The following is a 21779-nucleotide window of genomic DNA, read 5'->3' on the forward strand; positions in this document are numbered from 1 at the left end:
CATCTCCATGTGATAAGGTTCATCTAAAAAAAGAGAGAAAACTATGGTGACCTAATTTACTTTTACTAATTCTTTTTTTTTTTGCATAAAGGATGGGTGGGGGATGGGAGGCACTTTTTACACATAATTTAAGTACGTCTAAACATAGTTACTTCTTAGTTTGTCATAGGCGTTTGGGGGGGAAACACCCAATGACTAGGGTTAGCCATACTTCTTGCACAAGTTAGTATATTTGTATTTTTTAAGTGTTTAGGACCTACTTTATCTGATGTACTTTTTATTTCCAAAAAAACCTCAAAAACCAAAAAACATGTTGCTACAGTTAAAAAGGGCATTTTTTTCCTTAGTAATTGCTCATGTCCGCAATAAGAGCGTCATCTGTTATTTTTGGCTTCATGAACTTAGTTGATCTTTTCGTTTCTTGTTTGTGTTTGGTATTAGTGTGCATTTCGAACACTTCTGATTAGAATTTGGTATTTATCTGGGACGACTTCTTTTGTAGAAGATGTTCTGTAATCCTTCGAGCACTGAGAGATCTTTCTTTAGCCTTTCTGGAAATCTTCAGATTCCAGACCCAGAGACTTGCCCAGAGTAGAGTGAACTTCTGTTAGAACATCTCCCTGGATTTAGGAGACTTGGGAGTTTTGCCCTGGAAAATAACAGCCACGGAGGAAATGACTGACTTGTGAAATCTATCTAGGAATTGATTAGAAAATGATCAGCTGGCATCACAGAATTGAGAGTTAAAACACCTAAGTTTTGATGATCAGCATCTCAAATATCTGAGTGTATAAATTGATGGCTAACAGTGTGTTATGAGTATGAAAAAAATGAAGCTTATGGAATTAAAAATTTTTTGAACAAACATATTTTAATTATCTTTTTGCCCTGAGTTACTTATATGCTTTGTCTCCAACATCTGTTGCTTAGCTAGAGGACCTATGAGCAATATGACCTTAAATGTAAAGCGATTGCCCTTCCAAAACAAACTAAAATGGCCAAAAACAAACAAGCAAGCAAACAAAAAACTGTAGAGAAATGAGCTTTATCTTAGGATGATAATTCTACCAATGAAAAAATTAATTTTTCCTTAACGTTTTTTTAACTTTCTAAGGCTGAAACTGGTGTTTGAGAATGCTATCCTGTAACGTATAGCTGTTCCTTAGCAGCCACTTAGCTGTGTGTGTTTTTGCAATTTATCTTTGGTTACAACCTCCCCCGCGCCGCAAGATCTTATACTCCAAAAGGACCAGGAGGAAGCCTGACCTAGGGGAAAGACCCTGAAATCTGGACGCAGAAGACTTAGTCTTGAATCCTGTCTCTGTCTCTGGGTCTCAGTTTCCTTATATATGAAACAAGGGATTAGATAACACTAAATGATCTTGAAAGGTGTCCCCAGATCTTCCAATGACCTCTCCGTTTGAAGCACTCTGCACCTCCTCCTTTCCTGGAGGCCTGATTTCTGAGGTATTTATTATTTATAATACCTGCCTAGGAGGCATTTGTGGCTGCCACTTGTGACTACAGAGAGACCCTGTGCCTGCCTGCCTATTCCTTGGCTTGGAGAAGAACTCCCAAATCACTCTGTACTACATTATGAATATAAGGCAAGTTATATACATTTAAAAGTTTAATTTTCTTTAAAAATACAAGAAAAACATTCACAATGGGCCAAAAAACTCATGCTCACATTGGGCCTTATGTGAATGTCACGTAAGGAAAAAGTTACCAAAGGCCCCAAGTGAGTACATGATTAGAAAACAAGGATTTCCCAGATGGGTTCTGGGGATCGTTGGTTCTGAAAACATTATTTGAACAGAGTTTGTGCCATCTCAGGACTCTTACTATGCTAATGTGTGTATTTAATTTTTTTATTGGTGGGCAGTATTTCTTTAATATATTTGTTTTTGGAAGTTCCCCCTCCCCCTGTTCAGAACATTTTACTGGATCTAGTGTTCTGAAGAACATATGGGAAAGTTCAGTACAAACTGTTGGGTCTGCAAAGTTAATAAATGCCGGACTTGACCCATAAGCCAAGAGGAGGAGACCTGACTGTGTTTTCCTCAAAAGAGGATCGTGGAGAACATATTCTATGCAAAATTGTTCTTTACATTTTCTATTTTGAAGTATATCCTTTATACTCTTAATATTTTAACTGTTTTTGTGGCAGTGGCAAATTCTAGAATGATACCAACCATACTGTAGTTCGTGGGATATTGAAAAAAAGTTGTTTTAAAGCTTCCATGTTTCTGAAGAGATCTCCCTTCACGACGCTCACGGTGAGCTCTCAGAAATGTTTGATGAGGAAGTGCTTTAGTGGGATCTTAGGTTTTTGGTATTTATATACGATTATTATTTGAGATAGATAAATCCTAATTTTTGAGAGCGGTAGCTTCTGTGCATCTTCACAGTATTTGTTTTAAATCATGAGAACTCTAAAGCAAAACTATTGATCTCTCTAAACTTTATTAATTGGTGATAAATAGTATTAAAACTTCATATGGATTCTCTATGCATAATAATCTCAAAGAGCTCTGGTGTAAAATAAGACAGTTTATAATTCTTATCTGACCCTCCCTCATGATTAGCTGTCTTTGCTTTCATTTCAGTCCTCAGTAGTTTTGTCGTTATACCAGCTGGCCTTAGTAGCCACAGAATAGCTGCCAAAAGCGTTCATTCCATTGAATTCCCTGCTTTGCTGTAGTAGATTTTCTCATGTAAGTTTCTGGATCGAATAGAACATCCTGTCTCATGATGCTTAGAAAGTTTTTCTCTGTTTTGAATCAGATTTGGTGGTAATGAGAATTCCAGCACTATGCGCTTGTTTTACATTTTATAGGTTTCCCCCTTTCCACTCCCATCCACCCCTCTTCGTCATTCTCCCCGGTTAGACAGCAGATGACTGGCTGTTGAAATCTGAAGAAACTAAGTCTGAATAAGTGAGGCTATACTGCTTTAACTGTGTGTATTTTTTTAAACCTATTTTCCTTAGATAAGTTGAATACGTTTTAGAAAGTTAATTTAGCTTTTTCATTGCCCGTTTTTATTCCATTTTGTTGTCCGCTACTCTTTTTAAGTTGTCATTTTCCTTAGCAACGACTAAGTAAAATAGCTAATATTCTGAAAACAAGCACATTTTCTACTTCTGTGTCATACTGAGTATGAGCAGTTAATTTAAATCATTTAGTAATTTAAATCTTTCTAAAATTAAATTTCACTTACCTTCAGCGTTTAGCCTTATTTTACAGTTAGTTAGTTAATAATCGATACTTACACTTCATACACATGACCTTATGGGTCTTAACTACTTTCCTGACCAGTTGTTTCTGAGAAAGGTGAAGTTTAATTATAGAAGGAAGCTCTTGATTTTGACATCAATGTTGAAAAAAAATTAAATGCTACACGTTTGAAAAGTTATTTCTACAGATGAAAATGACAGTGTTTCATTCCTTTTTTAATACTGAGGTTGGGTGTGGTCCCTTAAAATAGTTATGAATAATGCCTATTGGTATTTTGCCATACTTCAGTAGATTCTGGATAAAAAGTTGTTGCTTTTGCTTAACTTGAAGAAATGTTTAAATTTAAAATAGTTTATTAGTAGAGTCATAGTTATAAAACTACAAAAGTTTTCTTAAATGTTGAAAGTATCAAATCAAATGGATTTTATGGTAAAGAAGGAAAAGGAGTTAACTAATATTTTTAAAGACATACTCATTGATACACTTCACTTAATATAGACAAAATCCTTTTTAAAAAAACAAATGTGAAGAATATAAAAATTGGTAAGTTAGAGCTAAACTATATTAACATAAATGTGTTGTTTTGTTGTACAGGAGACATTGATGTCTAGGGCAAGTTACTTAATGTCTCTGTGCTTCAGTTTTCACATCTATAAAATGGGGGGGAATAGTGTCTAACTCAGGGTTATAGTGAGGATTAAATGAATTAATGTTTGTAGATCACTTAGGAGAGCCTTCTACTTACTAAGTACTCAATAGTTGTTAGCCATTATAATAATAATAATTATACAGTAATTATTATTGTTTACATTATTTACTGGTTTTGTCAGATTTTAGTGGTATATTTGAACAACAACAATTTGAGGATATGAAATTTTATAGAGGAAAGACTTGCTGGTTTCTAGGCAAAAGCTATTTGAGAAGGTAAATAGATCTGCTCTGAGTATCTTAAATTCTCTGTTACTATATATAAGTATAATGTTCTCAGAATGGAATTGGGCATTGTCTAAAGTGTTATGTTGGGATTAAAAAATAATTTTTAAATATTTTGGGGGTGGTTAAGTATTGATACTTGTTCCTTGGCTGAGAGTCACGTCTTGCTCAGTAGTGGTTACTTTGTGAGTCGCCATACTGGCTGTCTATTGTAGATGTAGGAATTGTCTAGTGCCCACTAGCTAAGCACCAATGGGCAGGATAGTACTTGTCACTCCTCTTTGCTCCTCATTTACCTTCCAAAAAAATTCACAAAAGAGAAAACACCAAATCCAATTTACTAAACTTTTGCAAGTCATCAATACATTCAGAAAAACATGCCTTTTTTCCCCAAAGTATTTCATTGTTCAGGCATTGCAAATATCAGCATAAATACTTCACTCTTGGATTAGAAATTGATTTCTTCTTTAAGAAGTGTCTCTTTTGGGAGGACTTGAGAGTCTTGATGGGCATAATTCATCTGCCTGTTCTTAGGGTCTCCTCTTTTTTATTTCCGCCCTAGTCACTCATGTTCTGATTGCCACTTACCTGGACAGTTGAAATAACCAGATGCATCTTATCTTCAGTCTTTTGCGTTTTCTGCTTCAACTTATATTATATATATGCTTATCACAACGATTTTCATAAAGTGTAACTCTGATAGTCGCTCTTCTGCTCAAAAAACTTCTGTGTAATTTATTGTTAAAGTAAGAACAAATTCCTCTGTTCGTTGTTTTCTAAATTCTTTAGTTTTAGAAATCCTCCTAGTCAGTGGGGTTTGATTCCTAATACTGATTCCCGTTCTGTTTCTAGTGGCAGATCAGGTGCCTTTGCTTTTCTTATCTCACATAATAGAATATGAGCTTATTAAGGGCAAGGACTGTGCCCTGTCATTTATATTTCCTGTTATAGTTTAGTGTCTAAAACAGATCTGACTGTAAAATTTGCCACATTCATCATAAATAGTGATTTTTTGCTTAACATTGCCTGTGTTTTTAATTAAATAAGTCAAGATTGAACTTGAGCCAAAATTAATTCTCTACCATTGTGCTAGCTTGCAGGTATTTTCATTTTTAAATTTCTTAGTGAATTTCAGTCTTTATGGAGAAGAAGAGAAGGCAAGTCTTGAAAAAGACGATGTCAGGAAGGCCCTTTAAATTGTATCTGAAGGTGTTGCCAAAGCAAGTGTGGATTACAATTGGTCGTGGCAAGTTAGGGCAGAAGAGAATGTACAGCGACCCTGTCTCCCTTAGCCCAGACTTTCACCTGTTACTCTTCTCTAACGTCTGCAAGATGCTGGAAAGAAATAAAATTTAACTTATTTAAAAGAAGGATGGATCTCTTATCAATAAAAAGTAACTTGATGTTTGACAACTAACAGTTATAATATTTTTGGTATTTATAGTTTTGTTTTTTTTTCCCCTACAGAAAACCATAGGCAAAATTGCAACATGCTTGGAATTACGAAGTGCAGCTTTACAGGTAAGTAGGTTGTTTTTTTTTCCTCTTCCTCATACAAGGAAAAGAAAGTATTCTGAATGATTCTGATAAAATATTAGGCATTCATGCCCAAAGTATCACCTCGGAAGAGTTTTGTAACAATAGGAATTCATCAGTTAAACTAATACTTCTGAGATTTAATTAATATTTTGTAAACTGTGGAAATAAAATATATGATTTCAACTTTTTTCTGTTACTTTTAGCCTGAATATATCCAAGAATGCAAAAACGAAAACTAATTTGTGGTTTTCCATTTTAAACCTGGAAAGCAAGAAATAGATTCGTTTATTTTGGTTACGTTTTGAATAAATGTTTTTTTCTACTTAAAAGACATACGGTGTTTCTGGGTAATGGAAGTACAGTGAAATCTTTGTAATAAAAAGATGTATTATGCATATTTTCAATTTAGTCCACACAGTCCCAAGAAGAATTTAAACTAGAGGATCTGAAGAAGCTAGAACCAAGTAAGTTTTGTTTTTTAGAGAGACTCCTTTAGAAAAATATTTAATCTAGATCTTAAGATTATTTAGCATGTCTTAATATTTGATTTATTTTTGTTAATGTCTAATCCTATGTGATTTTTTTTGGGCTTTCATAATTCCTATAAAAATTATTGACTCTCACTTTCATGATAGAATATGGAAAATTATTTGGTGCTAGTTTGTACCTCCCCTAAATATGTATTAGCCTTTATTTTGTTTTAATCACGTTACTAAGACTAATTACTTTGGTAAACATTTGCAGTAGTCTCCTAGAAAATAACGAAGTTTTAGTCATTGATGCCCATTTACTCTATACGTCATCAAAAACTCCAGCCCAGCTATGTGAACTGCTCTACAGAATATTTCCTTGTTGACCCCATCTTCCCTTCCCTTCTTTCAAACTTTTTTGAAGTAAACAACTCCTTTGAATGTTTTGGTGGTTAGGATGCTGCCAAATAAAGCTTTTTTGCTGGTTCCAGTGAATATTCTCTTAGGGGAAATGTGTGCAATATGGGCAAAAGCACAAGAGTTGAACATAGGAGTAAATGAATTTAAGTCAATATTCTCTTCTTTCGTTGGGTCAAGACTGCACATCTTAACATTTTTATGTGAATTGGGAACAATAGTTTTACTTATCCATTTTTTAAGTCCAATTTCTAAGTAGGGATCAAAAAATCATAGTACTTTAGAACGGAAGAGTCTTAAGAGCCATTTACTTTACTCTTACTTTATACTTGAGGAAAGGGATTAAAGAATTGGTTCTGTGTCACTCAGACCCTTAGTAGCAGAGCAGGGCCCAAGCCTCAGGACTCTGATCAGTCTCGTGCTCACTTCACACTAGCACAATCGTTCACTGTCTCCGTGCTTCAGGTAAGAGGCACAAGATAAAATTTATCTCCTAAGAACTAAAGAGAATGCTGATGTAGATTCCGTAAACTGCCAGTTTCTAATTATTTTACGAAGACCTGACAAAGATATATGTTATTTGAAGTGTGCAGTGGTTAAAGAGCTTGGCTGCTACCATAAAGGTAGGCAGTTTGAATCCACCAGCCGCTCCTTGGAAACCCTAAGGGGCAGTTCTGCTCTGTCCTGTAGGGTCGCTCTGAGTCGGAATCGACTTGAGGATGACAGGTTTGTTTTTTGTTTTTTGAAGTAGTAGTAGTGTGATTATAATTGCAGCTCTAGAACAAGAAAGGAATTCTTGTGGTCTGTACTGAAGAGGATCTAATTTCTATTGTTTGTGTTGGTAGAGGGAAGTAACAGAAAAATAGTAATATGTAGCAGATTTGTTGTGACTCTGGTGGTTTTTCTGTAATTGTTAGGTAACCATATTTTTTCCACGTCTTCAGAACACTGTCCTGCTGAAGATGGCAAGAATTATGGGGAACCGTGAAATTGTAGTAATATGGTTACTTTATGTAATCACGATCATAAGCTTTTTGTTAGAAGAAACATAATTCGGTACTCAGAAATAGTAGTTCTTACCTGGATCCATGGTATGTAGGAATACCAATGAAATAATGCAAAATTTCTCACAAATTTTTAACGATTGTGCCTGGAATTTTATTTTATGACATTTTTAAGCATTAACAAATATTTTGTGTAAGATTATTTTTTATAATAGCTTTATTGAGCTGTAATTCACATACCATACAAGTCACCTATTTAAATTGTACCAATTCAGTGGTTTTTAGATTCCAGAGTTGTGCAACCAACCACAATCGGTTTTAGAACATTTGCATTACCTCCAGAAGAAACGCTGCGTCTTGTTAGTGTCACACTCCATTCCCCCCACCTCCCCAATTCCTGCCCTAGGCAACCACTGATCTGCTTTCTACCTCTTTAAATTTGCCTATTCTGGACATTTCATATAAATGGAATTATACAATATGTGGTCTTTTGTGACTGGCTATATATAATATTCTACCACCCATCTGTCGGGGTGTTGTACTGTGGTGGCTTGCATGTTGCTGTGATGCTGGAAGCTGTGCCACTGGTATTTCAAATACTAGCAGGGTCACCCATGGTGGACAGGTTTCAGTGGAGCTTCCAGACTAAGATAGAGTAGGAAGAAAGGCCTGGCAATCTACTGCTGAAAATTAGCCAAGGAAAACTCTATGGATCACAACAGAAAATTGCCTGATCTAGTGCTGGAAGATGAGCCCTGTAGGTTGCAAGGCACTCATATACAATATGGCTGCAAGAACAGACTCAGGCATACCAGTGATGGTGAGGATGGTGCCGGATCGGTCAGTGTTTCATTCTGTTGTACGTGGGATCACCACGAGTTAGAGCTGACTTGATGGCAACTAAAAATGACAACATATATAAGACCATTTTAAGAAAAACACATTGCTGGCATTAAATAAAAAATTATAACCACAGTTAGGATGTCTGTTATATAATTGTTCTAAAGAATATTATAATGTTAGCTTTTTTTAATGATAAAAATAATTGGCTATCCGTAGTCATGGTTTTCCATTATTAGTCTTTTTTAGTTGTTTCCAAAAAAATTTTAAGATTCTTACAGATACGTAAACCCATTGCCGTTGAGTCGATTCTGACTCACAGCAACCCCGTAGGACAGAGTAGAACTGCCCCCATAGGGTTTCCAAGGAGTTGCTGGTGGATTCAAACTGCCGACCTTTTGGTTAGCAGTCGAGCTGTTGACCACTATGCCACAGATATATAGGATGACTGTAAAGATTATAAACCATTTATCCTTAGATACTTATTATCGCTTTCTGTAAATATGCTTAAATATTTCTCCTGTTACCTTACAGGATCGATCTTGTGTTCGTAGTAATGGTGATCATTTTTAGAATAGCAGCTTTATGCTAGGTGCTCGTATAAATCATCTCAACTGCATCTGCTAATGGCAATACTGACATTTGCCCGTGAACTCACACCTTGTAAATGCCAGAACTGGGTTTGAACCCTGGTCTGCGGGACCCCGAAGTGTATGTCCTTTCCACTGCACTCTGTTATTAGACGCTCTGCAATGCTGACATCACTCCTAAGTATCATAGTTCTTGAGTCCAGGCCCTGCGAGGTTATTGACGCAGATGTTAGTGGAAGATTGGACTAAAACCTACATTTGTCTTCTGTTCCTCTTTTGCTTTTTTTAAGATTTGGAGCAGAGATGGAAATCAAAGATACTTTTATTGGGATTCATTTTTTTTATATTTTGAATTTATATAATAATGATTTTCATTTGGACTTTTTTCTTCTTGGTCCCTGGATGACGCAAATGGTTAAGTGCTTGATTACTAGCTGAAAGGTGGGTGGTTTGAACCCACCCAGAGGCCCCTTGGAAGACAGGGCTGGCCATCTGCTTCTGAAAGGTCACCGCCTTGAAAACCCTATGGAGTGGTTCTACTCTGCACACCTGGGGTTGCCAGGAGTCAGAACTGACTATGACAGAAACTAACAACGTTATCTTTTTAGGTAGTTTTAATTTAAACTTTGGAAAGGAGCGTAAATGTGTGATTTTTAGAGTATAGGCTTCGGAGATGTCAGGTCCATGCTCTGTGACAGCAGGCTGGCAGTGAGAAATTGTTACTAACAGAGTGTGCATCATCAGATGTCTGCCTTTCTCTGGTCCTGAGTGTGTAAGTTCTACTGAATTAAACAATTACCACCCCATGATTTGCTCATGATAATACCTTCTACAGAATTATCAGCTTGCTTCTCCTCTTGTCCAAACCACTCCTAACGTCTCTTTAGAAGCATCACTGAATCTCCTAAGTCACTAGTATTGGTGGAAGGAAAACCCTATGTAAAGTTTACAGTAGGACCCTATTTGAAAAAGACATTAGAATCTCTGTTATATCCATATTGGTGAAATGAAAACCTATAGTTGCAGGCAATGAGAGAGGATCTGTTTTTCTTTTTCCCCTTCTAAATTTCCCCAAATGTTAAATATCTGATATACTCGGTACTTGTAAATGCAAATGAATGAGAGACTGTTATGCCAAGACAAGCATTTCCTTTTCAAAGCATTGATACCAAAGACAGAAAATACTGTTTTATTCTCGTATTACAATAAAAATAAGGTATTCTTAGACTGATATAGTTTTAAACTTGTTTTTCTTGATGCTGTTGTACGCATATTTTATGAGTTGGTTTTCCCCTTTTTATATTATCAAAAAAATCTGTGCTGTTGTTTCTGGTGTAAAGGATACATGGTCTTTTATTTTTTTTGTCACGCACTCCAGTCTCGGTATCTAGCGCAATACTGTGTAAGTAACTAGTTGATATTTATTGAGATTAATTAATAGTTTACTCACAATGAACCATCACGCTTCAAATCTAGAAAGGATATTCTTATAATTTAACAAATAGTGCTTCTTAGTGAGATCTGAAAAAACTAAGATTCTAGTCAGCTAGAAGGGGAAAACTATGGAGGGGATGAGTAACCATATAATAATGCAGGCTTATACTTGTATGATAATTTAGATTTTCCCACGCAGTTTCATATGCGTTATTCAATTCTCTCATCAGTCTGTGAAGGAGGTGGCATTCCCATTTGAGAATTGGAGGAACTGAGATTCAGAGTAGTTATGTGAATGCTCAAGTCATGGCATAATTGTAGGTCTAGGATTTCATACCTTCTTTCGTCTTCTGCCACTTCCTCCTTGCTTATCAGACTTCAGCTATGCAGGCCTTTCTGTTCCTTAAACAAGCGAAACTAGTTCCTGCTCCAGAGCTTTTGTTGTTGTTCTAGTCTATTCTCTAATACTTGAAAAGCCCTTGCCCCCAGAGCCACTTGTGGATGGTTCCTTTCATCCTTGGTCTTGGCTCAAATGTCTTCTAACAACTTGGTTTTGAAAGGCTTTCCCTGTCCGCCTTAGCTAAAGTTCTCCTTCTAGTCCACTTACACAATCATTCTGTTTGTACCCTTAAACACTGATCATAATCCTCTATTATCTTGTTGGCTTATTTATTGTCTGCCTTTCTTGACTAGGATCTAAATTCCATGTATAAGGACAAGAACCTGTCTTGATCACTGCCATGTCTTTATCACCTAAAACAGTGATGAGAACATTATGGGCACTCGATGCTTATTTGTTGAAAAGAAGGAAGAAAGAGAATGCAAGGGAGAGGGTAAGAGCTGGAGGAAGAGAGAGAAAAATAAGAATGAATGAGAATTTAGACACAAGTCTGGACTTCTCTTTTACTGAAGGATTTGGTAGAAGTACATGGAAAGAGCCTGGTAAACAAATATGACTCCTGTTGAAGTCAGTCATATAATTGCAGCCGGTGCTGTTGAGATGTTCTCCTTGGGATGCCAATATGTCATACCTGTTTTAGCTCTAAACTGCCGGACTCCAGAATTAGAGAAACTGAATAAGTTGAGTACAAAATCATGGGGGCCTTTGAATTGCCCAGTTAATGCTATTAATTCACATCAATATAATTGCAAGTAGTTACTGAACCTATAAGCCAGAAAGGGAGCATTTAATTACATACTTACAGTACCTCTCCAGAGGTAGCCAGAACTGTGGAACGTCTTTCTTTAGGTGCACATGCCAGAATATGATTACTGAAATATTTACTGACAACAACCAGAATATGGGAGGTGGTACCGTGTTGTTTAAAGGCTTCTCCTGAGGATAAACCCTTCTTTATGTGTGTATACATTTTATAATAAAACTTTATGTGTGTGTATGTGTGTGTGTGTGTGTGTATATGTATGTGTGTGTATATATGTGTATATATTTATTTATTTATTTATAGACTCAAACTTCCAACCTTTCAGTTAGCAGTTGACCAAGATTGGAAGTTAGAGTCTATCCAGAGATATCTCAGAAGAAAGGACTGGTGATCTAGTTCTAAAAAATCAGCCATTGAAAATCCTATGGAGCACAGTTTTACTCTGACACACATCGGGTTGCCATGAGACAGAGTTCACTCCATAGCAACTTTTTTTTGTTTTTAAATACATTTTTTCATAAATGAATCTGAGAGTTATAACCTTGCTACTGCAAACTTTACCAGTTTGATGGGATTGGGAAATCTCCTTAGGACACAGAATATATTAATTAAACTACTCCAGGGAGGAAGCGTTCTCCTTCTGCGGGTATCTTGTGTCTCACCTAGGGCCCAGTCCACAGGAGAATTATTTTGGGGCTCAGTTTCCATGAGGACTCTGACACTCTAAAACTTACTCTCCTTGGAGATCGGACAATACTCCAAATTTACTGCTACCTGGAGTATACTATGAACATTTTCTTCTTGCTAAGACCTTCAGTGGACAAAATGCATTGTGATTCTGGAACGATGGTAAGATTGGGAATTTAAAAAAATATGAACATGCATGGTAAAATTGATTACAAATAGTCATTCTAAGATAAAATTTTTTCTGATTAATGGAAGAATTTATATTTCTTTTTCTCTATTTTATTCTAGTCCTAAAGAATATTCTTACATATAATAAAGAATTCCCTTTTGATGTTCAGCCTGTCCCATTAAGGTAAAATAAATAACCACCAATATTTGTTCTCTTATTTTATCCTCCTAATTTATTCTGTTTTGTTGTTCTTAATCACCATTGGATATCTTACCTGGGAAATGAGTAACCATGAGGCCTCACTAGTATATGTAGTTTTTTTTTTTTTCTTTATATCAATAGAGTCCATTTTTAATTCTTTCATCACAGAGATTTGTATGCATAAACAGTACATTGTGTTTCTCTGTGTTTTTGATTTTTAGATTAACTGGGAACATAATATATTTAGAATTCTGCAGCTCACCTTTTCTCACTGCACATTGTGCTTCCCAGACCTATTCATGTTACTGTGTACACTTATGGAGTTTGTCTTCTTTTCCATGGTTTCTCTTTTCTTTCATTATGTCAGTCTCACTCTATCTTATTTACTGTATCTGTAATAAATCTTGATAATCTGCTAGTGTAAATCCTCCGTCTTTGTTCTTCAGCATTGCCTTAGCTCTTTGGCCTCTTTCTATTTCCTTGTAAGTTTTAGAGTTAGTCCAATTAAAACTGCTGAGATTTGTATTTGAATTGTGTTGAATCTCTAAGTTAGGGAAAACTAACATGTACAATATTGAGTCTTCCGATCACACATCTTTTGTTAGATTTACTCCTAGATATTTTATGATTTTTTTCATGCTGTTGTAAATGGTATGTTTTAATTGGAACAAATGAAACTCTTAATTGGTTTATATTGACCTTGAATTCAAAGACTTTGCTAAATTCATTTATGAATTCTAGTAGTTTTGCTGATAGATTATTTTGGAATGTCTATGTATGCAGATATGTCATCTGCAATAAAGACAGTTTTCTTTCCTTATGCCCCCCTTTTTTTCTTGCCCCATTTCTGTTCTCAGACACACAGTATGTTGTTGAATAGATGTGGTAGTGGAAGTCATCTTGGTCTCATTCTCAGTTTAAGGGATTACGTTCCAATGATTTACCATTAAGTATGATGTTTGTTGTAGGTTTTTTGTGAATACTCTTGCAGATGAAGGAAATTGCTCTTTTATTCCTAGCTTGCTAAGAGGGTTTATCATGAATTGGTGTTAAATTTTGTCAAATATTCTTCTTGTATGTATGATCTTGATCTAATTATTTTCTTTTTCTCCCCCCCATTAGTATAGCGAATTACAGTGATCAGTTTTTTTTTCTTAATTTTATTTTTGGTGAAAATATACACAGCAAAACCCACTCTGATTGCACAGTTTCTAGACATAATGATCAGTGACATCGGTTACATTCTTCACGTTGTGTCAACATTCTCACTATTTCTGTTCTAGTTGTTTCACTTCCATTTATTTACTCTCCCTGCCCCCCAGCCTTCTCATCTTTGCTTAAAAATAGCTGTTGACCCTTTGGTCTTACATAATTTTTTTTAAGTGCCGCAATACTCAAGGGTGACAATCTTTACTCTTTGGGCTAAACAGTTACTTAGTTTAAGGGTGACTTCCAGGGGTCGTTTCGATTCAAGGTTGGAAGAGCAACTCAGGGCTATAGTCTTGGGGACTCCTCCAGCCTTAGTAGGTCCAATATGTCTGGATTCTTTAAGAATTTGAAGTTCTGTTCTACTTTTTCTCCCTTTTAATCGAGATTTCTCTGTTGCGTTCCTGATCAGAATGTTCAGTAGTGGTAGCCGAGCATCGTCTAGTTTTTCTCGTCTCAGATAGAAGAGTCAGTGGTTCATGTAGTCAGTTAGTCCTGTAGTCCAGTTCCTTCTCTGACTCTTAGGTTTCCTTCTTTGTCTTGTTTTCCAGATGAATAAAGACCAACAGTCATGTCATAGATGAGTACGTGTAGTTTTATAGCTCATTATTTTTCTGTCTTTTTTCATGTAGAAGAATTTTAGCACCTGGTGAAGAAGAGAATTTGGAATTTGAAGAAGATGAAGAAGAGGGTGGTGCTGGAGCAGGGTCTCCTGATTCTTTTCCTGCTAGAGTTCCTGGTGGGTGTCACTTATTTAAAATACACACGACTTAATCCAAGGTCTTTGGAACTTATCTTGGTACTTGCTAAAAAAAAAAAAAAAAATAGAGTAGAACTGCCCCATAGGATTTCCAAGGAGTGGCTGGTGGATTTGATCTGCCGACCTTTTGGTTAGTAGCCGTAGCTCTTAACTGCTGTGCCACCGAGGCTCCATTGGTACTTGTTATGGGGAGGAAAACCTCTCCACAGACTGTGCCAATCTTAAGCAGATTTTCATGGCCATGTTATTAGCAGTAGCTATTTTATAAACATTTTCTGAAAGTGTCTGTCTGTGCCGGAGGGTCCCCAACATCCGTGTCAGGCTTGGTGATTCCCAAGGAGGATTCACAGGACTCAGCATATAGCCACATTTATAGCTATGATTTATTACTGAGAAAGGATACAAAACAACATCAGCAGAGACAAGAGGCACATGGGTGACATCCAGAGGAGACCGAGTGCAAGCTTCTAAGAGTCCCCTCCCATTGGAGTCACACAGGATGTGCGTGCTCAGTTCCTCCAGCACATTGTGATAGCCTGTGTGAAGGGTGTTTATGGGGGAAGCTGGTTAGAGGCTCAATGCCAAGGGTTTTTGTTGGGGGCTGGTCACAGAATCAGGAGCCCTGGTAGCAAAATGGTTAATTGCTCAGCGGCTAACCAAAAGGTCAGTGGTTTGAACCCACTGGCCACTCCGTAGGAGAAAGGTATGGCAGTCTGCTTCCATAAAGATTTACAGCCTTGGAAACCCTATGAGGCAGTTCTACTCTTCCTATAGGGTTGCTGTGAGTCAGCGTCTACCTGATAGCAGTGGGTTTAGTTTTGGGTTTTTTTTGTCACATAGGTGGCTTCTGTCTAGCACCTACCAGATTTAAGATCCCTGGAAGAAAAGCAGATGCCCAGCATAAACCATATTATCAGCACAAACCATTTAGGTACAGTGAGCCATTCTAATCAGGAAATGGTGGGAACCCTCCCAAAATCCTAGATCCCAGACATCAGTCGGCCTTCCTAGGGAGAGTGGTCTCAGGCCTGCTGTGTTAACTCTTCTCTGTACGCTATCATAAGTACTTCTTAACTGATCAAACTGTGGTGATAAAAACTAGACCCAGGGGAAAAATGGCCTTTTTCTGCCTTCTTGTGCAGAGAGTACATGGGAAGCGTTTGTAATTGACCGGAGATCTTGATGATGCTCTTCCTTCCCCTGTAGATAACCTAGGCAGGCACCCTGGGTGAATGGGTCGCCTCTCCCAATCACTGCTTCACTCTGTCTGCTGTTCTTGTACAGTGCACAGTTTTTGCTTCTGGTGAACTGGTGCACTTTAGAAAGTATAGCAATCTGTTGTAATACTGTGATACATTTTATAATAGACTCTAGAAGCTTTGCAGTACAGTGGGATAAAATTTATGTGTAATCCATATCACTTTCTTGGTAATAAAAGTAAAAGTAACATTCCAGGATTTTAATACTTCTTAGGGGATGAGGAGGGGCCCTGGTGGCACAGTAGTTAAGAGCTTGGCTGCTAACCAAAAGGTTAGCAATTCGAATCCACCAGCCGCTCCTTGGAAACGCTATGGGGTGGTTCTACTCTGTCCTGTAGGGTCGCTGTGAGTTGGAATTGTCTCGACGGCAGTGAGTTTGGTTTTTTTTTTAGGGGAAGAGGTGTTATGGAATAAGAAAAACGTTGGCTTGGACCAACAGATACCTGGGCTTGATTTGAGGCTCTGTCAATCAGTAGTTGGGGGACTTACTTTGCACCTGTTTCTTAAGTCAATCGTAAACTCAATTTTTTTATTTATACAGTTGGATAATAATAGTAACTACCTCATAAGGTTACTGTGAAGAAGAAACAAGGTACTACATATGAAGGTACCAGCTGGCATAGTATTTGTCATGTGCTAAATATTGGTGGCAATTATTAGTCTCATCATCACCACCATCTTTAAATGGGGATAATAACACCTACATTACAGGGCTTTTGGAGAAATTACAGGCGCTCTAGATGGTAGCTATTAGTGTTAATAACATTTCTTTGGTATAGGGGCATTACTTGTAATCCGCTTTGCTTTATAAAGAGAAGGCTGTGTTTTCCTTGCTGATGTTGTAGGTGTAGGAAATTTCAAAATTGGTGAGATGGTGAGGTAAGTTATCTTGCTGTTTTTATTTCCTTTCCAAACCATGTATTGTAATTGAGGTAGCTTTAAGTTCTGTAAATTTCTGTCTAATTTGTTTGCTCACTTGCTGTACTTCTGTAGCAAATGAGATTTCTTGAAGCAGATCATATAAATCATGAAACAAACAGATGAAGGTCTTTATGGGAGTTCAGGTTGCTGAACCAAAAAAGACTAATACTGTAAATTAATCCATTTTCTGTGTACGATTAATCCCAAATTGAATAGATCTTTGTATTCTGTTATAGCATCATGGTATTTCATTTCAACGGTCCAGAAAGTTTTCAGAACTTCTTTTTCCTAAAAGTAAGAAAGAGTACGTGTAATTTAATTAGCTGTGTTTGGTTTTGGATCATATTGTCTAGTACCTGTGTCATTAAAAAATAACTTGTAAAGTTATATTCACTGAAATTTATATCATTGAAATAGCAAGATGACTACCTTTTAACTTAATCAGAAGCAGGCAAATTTTTCTTTTTCTTGTTACTCTGAGGGACCCAAGATTTCAGTGATGACTAGGCTGTGTCTGCATTTTGGTGACAGGGTGGTTCTAAGAATTATTTTGACTTTTTTTTTTAAGTTAGGTTTATTGAGGAATCATTTTCATACATAAAATTCATCCTGTTTAATGTACAGTTTTATGGGTTTTGACAAGTGAGCACATACAATTGTGTAACTACCACCACGGTTAAGCTAATGAGGTATGAGCTATGGCTGTGGATGTGGTATGACCCAGGATAGCCTTTCTCATTAAAACTAAAAATGACTTTTTAGCCAACCTTTCTTGGGGGAAAAAAAAAAAAGTAGTTAAGCTTAGCTTACTTCTGTTGATATTATACTCTGTCTTTCCTTTTCAAAATACTAAGAACTCATAAGGCAAACAAAATAAATTTCTGTTAAATAACTGGCATAAGCCAAAATGAGATTTAATTTTTCTAAAGGCAGAGTAGGGCTCTCACAGTCTTTACGAAAGATATAATCATCGGTAAATGTTATGGATTGAATTGTATCCCCCCAAACTGTGTGTCAACTTGGCTGGGCCATGATTCCCGGTATTGTGTGGTTGTCCTACATTTTGTGATCTGATGTAATTATCCTGTGTTGTAAATCCTAACCTCTGTGATGTTAATGGAAACCCTGGTGGTGTAGTGGTTAAGTGCTATGGCTGCTAGCCAAAAGGTCTGCAGTTCAAATCCACCAGGCACTCCTTGAAAACTCTATGGGGTAGTTCTACTCTGTCCTATAGGGTCGTTATGAGTCAGAATCGACTGCACAGCAGTGGGTTTCTTTTTGTTTTTTTTTTAATGATGTTAATGAGGCAGGATTAGAAGCAGTTATGTTAATGAGACAGGGCACAATCTACAGGATTAGGCTGTATCTTGAGTCAGTCTCTTGAGATATAAAAGAGAGAAGCGAGCAGAGAGAGAGAGGGACCTCCTACCACCAAGAAAGAAAAGCCGGGAGTGGAGTTTGTCCTTTGGACCTGGGGTCCCTGCACTGAGAAGCTCCTAGACCAGGGGAAGATTGATGACAAGGACCTTCCCCCAGAGCCAACAGAGAGAGAAAGCCTTGCCCTGGAGCTGGCGACCTGAATTCGGACTTCTAACCTGGACTGTGAGAGAGTGAATTTCTGTTTGTTAAAGCCATCCACTTATCGTGTTTCTGTTACAGCAGCACTAGGTAACTGAGACAGTAATTTTCTGAGAAGCCATTGCCTCTTTAACATTCTGATCTAGGAGATAATATACTACTGTTTTGAAACAAAGACTATCATGCCATTTCCTGCTTTGAACCAAAAGGAAAAAATCTTTCTTTCATTGTGATGTGTAATATAAGCAACAGCAATTTGTTCAAACAGCAAAAATAATAGATTGAGAAAAGACACAGCTGTCTTCTGTATTTGAGGACAGGGTCTTGAAGGATTTCACTGACCTCACTTTCTCTGTAACCCTATTTTCTTCCATCGTCTTAGCAGACTCATTGTCTCTGGGGCAGGTGGTCCATTCATAGTGTGGTTCTCTGTAACCTCTATTGTCCAGAATGTCTTTGTCCACACCTGGAAACTGATTCAACGTGAGGAGAATCCTGCCCTAGGCTGGGATCTTCACTGTTGCCAGCTTCCTCTGGGAACAGAGAAGTTGTAGGTGAAGGAGGAAGGGCCCCAGGCGTTCCTCCCCTTTATTCTCTACCAGTCGCAGGAGGGAGGGTGGTGCTGATGACGGAGCAGTGTGACAGGCGAGGCAGGAGCAGTGGCCAGGCAGGTCCTGGGGCCTCGGATGCCCAGCGCCGCAGAGGCTTGGCTGGGGCAACCCTCCTGTCCTCCCAGGGAGGCAGAGGCGATACCATACTCTGCAGAGAGCCCGTGTGGTGTTAGGGCAGACAATCTCACACAGTTCTAAAACATTCGAGTAAATTAAACCCACTGCTGTTAAGTCAATTCTGACTCGTAGCAGCCCTATAGGGCAGAGTAGAACTGCCCCATAGGGTTTCCAAGGCTGTAATCTTTAGGAAGCAGACTGCCACATCTTTCTCCCACGGAGCAGCTGGTGGGTTCGAACTGCCCACAGCAGAGCCCTTAACTACTGTGCCACCAGGGCTCCTTCAGATAAATTGATCTTTGTTGAATAAAGTTAACCATTTTTGCAGTATCATCCAGAACTTCTTTTCATCTCATCTGCAAGAGATTTGAAGCAGCACCTCTCTGTGAAGAGACGGCATGTTGTGACAGTGTTGGGATTTTCTGTTTTATGAGAGAGCAGAACCTCCCGTGGAGCCCGCTGTCGAGGGCACCATCAGCACACATGCTGGTGCACTTGGTCAGAGACAGCCCTTAGGTCCCAGTCATGACGATAGGACACAAAATGTATCTTGGCCTTTGCTTGTTTGGGGCCTTTCCAGCAGGGAAAGTTTTCCTGATTTTTTACCATCATTTATAGATCTTAGAAAATGCTAAAGTATCCCACTTAGTGACAGAATCTTTAGGCTTAACATGGAGAGAGAAGCTATTTTTAGCTTATCACAAAACCTCTTTGGCATCTGTGAAGTGGCATCAATATGTCAACTTGTACTGTTTAAGAGTGGAACCTGAAAACACACACACACACACACACACACACACACACACACACAAAGAACAAAAGTTAATGGCATTGGTTACCTAGAGGAATTGGGTGGAAATGGAGAGTTGAAGGGATAGGAAGAGGAATGGGATATTTTTAAATACAAGTTTTTATATACTTTTGGATTTTGAACCATATTATACATATTCAAAACTAAAATTAAATCAAAGATGGGGGAGTAATCTACTATGTGATACAAACAAGCAAACTTTACCACGTTTAAAACATAAAGACTTGAAGATATTAAAAAAAAATTTTAGTCCAAATAATTTTTGAATACAATACTTTGTACACCCTCAATTCCTGGGATATATTCTAATGATAAAAAGAACCACATAAAATCTTGAATTTTATTTGGTACGTTTGTGGTTTGTAGTTGTATTGGTATAGCAAGTTTGAAACTATTTTGTATTTATTGTAGGATTGAGCAAATAAGTAAATACACTGATGTAATTGGGAAGCAAGGTCCTCATTGTGGTAGAAGAAAGATATAAATACGCAATAGGGGAGAGATAGGAAAAATTCTCTGATGTTGGATTAGAATAAAAGGTATCAGTAGTAGTTCAAGATTTAAAAAAATCTGATCTATTTAACAATTTAGATAGGTAGAGATAGATCTCTTCCCTAGATCTGCCCACTGAATGGAATTAGCAGCAATGACATCCCAGTAGCAAGGATTATATCTACTGCTCAGGTATTACTTTCTAAATACTCTTCCCCACCAAAATGAACTAAGGTTCCTTGCAAAACAGCTGGTTCCAGGCCTAGCAGAGAGAAGGTACGTGGGAAGCCTTGAACCCCTTGTTGCTCTAGAGGGTTAAAGAAGTGCTCGGAAATGTTGGCGACATGACAGAAGGACACAGGGACGCGCTTTGACTCTTCCATTTTGATGTTCTATTTTTAATACTTGTAAACTTTTCATCAGCTGAAAATTTTCTTTCACCAAGTATTGCCAGTTGAGACTCTTGGATTTCTGTGATAAAGGAAAACAGAGAGAATGGAAAATTGAAACACACAGATAATATCTTCAACACTTAAAAACTGAATTCAATCTCTGTTTCCAGCAATTCTCTTAACCAAATCTTCCACACAAACAAAAACAGAGCAAAAACTTAGATTTCGATCCTTATCTCTACTTTGAGTGATGCTAATTTTCCAAAGCAATTTTTTAGGCTCTCTTTTGGGAATGGACCTCTTTGAGAATCTGATAAGAGTATGCATCTTTCTCCAAAAACATTCAGATAAATAGTTCTACCCAAATTTTCAGTAAAATTTCAGGGATGTTCCTTAACTTTCTGAAGCTCATCCCATAGAGTCCAGTGAAAAGCCCCTGGTATAGAGGTGCCTTCGTTTGTAAAAGTCAGTCAAAAGAAGACAGTGGAAAAGGTCTTAGACCCTGTTTGTGGATAGAATAGTCATCCCTAGCCCACTAAGTTCTCTTAATACAACAGGATAATGACGCCTCCAGTCTTTCCAATTCCTGCATTTCCTGTGTTGTTCTCATGTTTTTTTTTTTAAATTAGAAAGTAAAATTTTAACACATTTTTTACTGCTATTATTTTTTACAGGTTTATTGAGATAACAATTTTCCTATCATAAAATTCACCCATTGTAAGTGTACAGTTCACTAGATTCATGGAGTTGTACAGCCATCACCACAGTCCAGTTTTAGAATGTCACCATCAGCCAAAAAAGTCCCTTAAACCTTTTTGCAGTCAGTCAAATTGTAACACATTTTTAAATATAGTAAGTTGATTGATTTTTGTGCCTCAAATACTTCATCATTAAAAGTAGGATAACACTCCGGCAAGATGGCGGTCTAGGCAGAAGCACCACGCCG

The 21779-nt window shown here is 37.4% G+C and overlaps 1 protein-coding gene across 2 annotated transcripts in view; it reads left to right on the plus strand.

Moving 5' to 3' along the window:
- The window catches only part of AIDA (axin interactor, dorsalization associated), a 49052-nt gene that overhangs the window by 11457 nt on the left and 15816 nt on the right, over window positions 1–21779 (plus strand). Inside the window, exons 2-6 of one of the 2 annotated variants that reach the window (XM_023730962.1) lie at window positions 1496–1607; window positions 5640–5693; window positions 6121–6175; window positions 12605–12668; window positions 14525–14631. Coding sequence is in view for 1 of the 2 variants with exons in the window: in XM_004375911.3 (XP_004375968.1) it covers window positions 5640–5693; window positions 6121–6175; window positions 12605–12668; window positions 14525–14631 (280 nt within the window). In the remaining variant the exon portion in view is untranslated. The remainder of the gene's footprint in view (window positions 1–1495; window positions 1608–5639; window positions 5694–6120; window positions 6176–12604; window positions 12669–14524; window positions 14632–21779) is intronic. The other variant, XM_004375911.3, reaches the window with a different exon arrangement.

Source organism: Trichechus manatus, unplaced genomic scaffold (assembly GCF_000243295.1).
Source record: "Trichechus manatus latirostris isolate Lorelei unplaced genomic scaffold, TriManLat1.0 scaffold00039, whole genome shotgun sequence".
In the NCBI taxonomy this organism is placed as follows: Eukaryota; Metazoa; Chordata; class Mammalia; order Sirenia; family Trichechidae; genus Trichechus; species Trichechus manatus.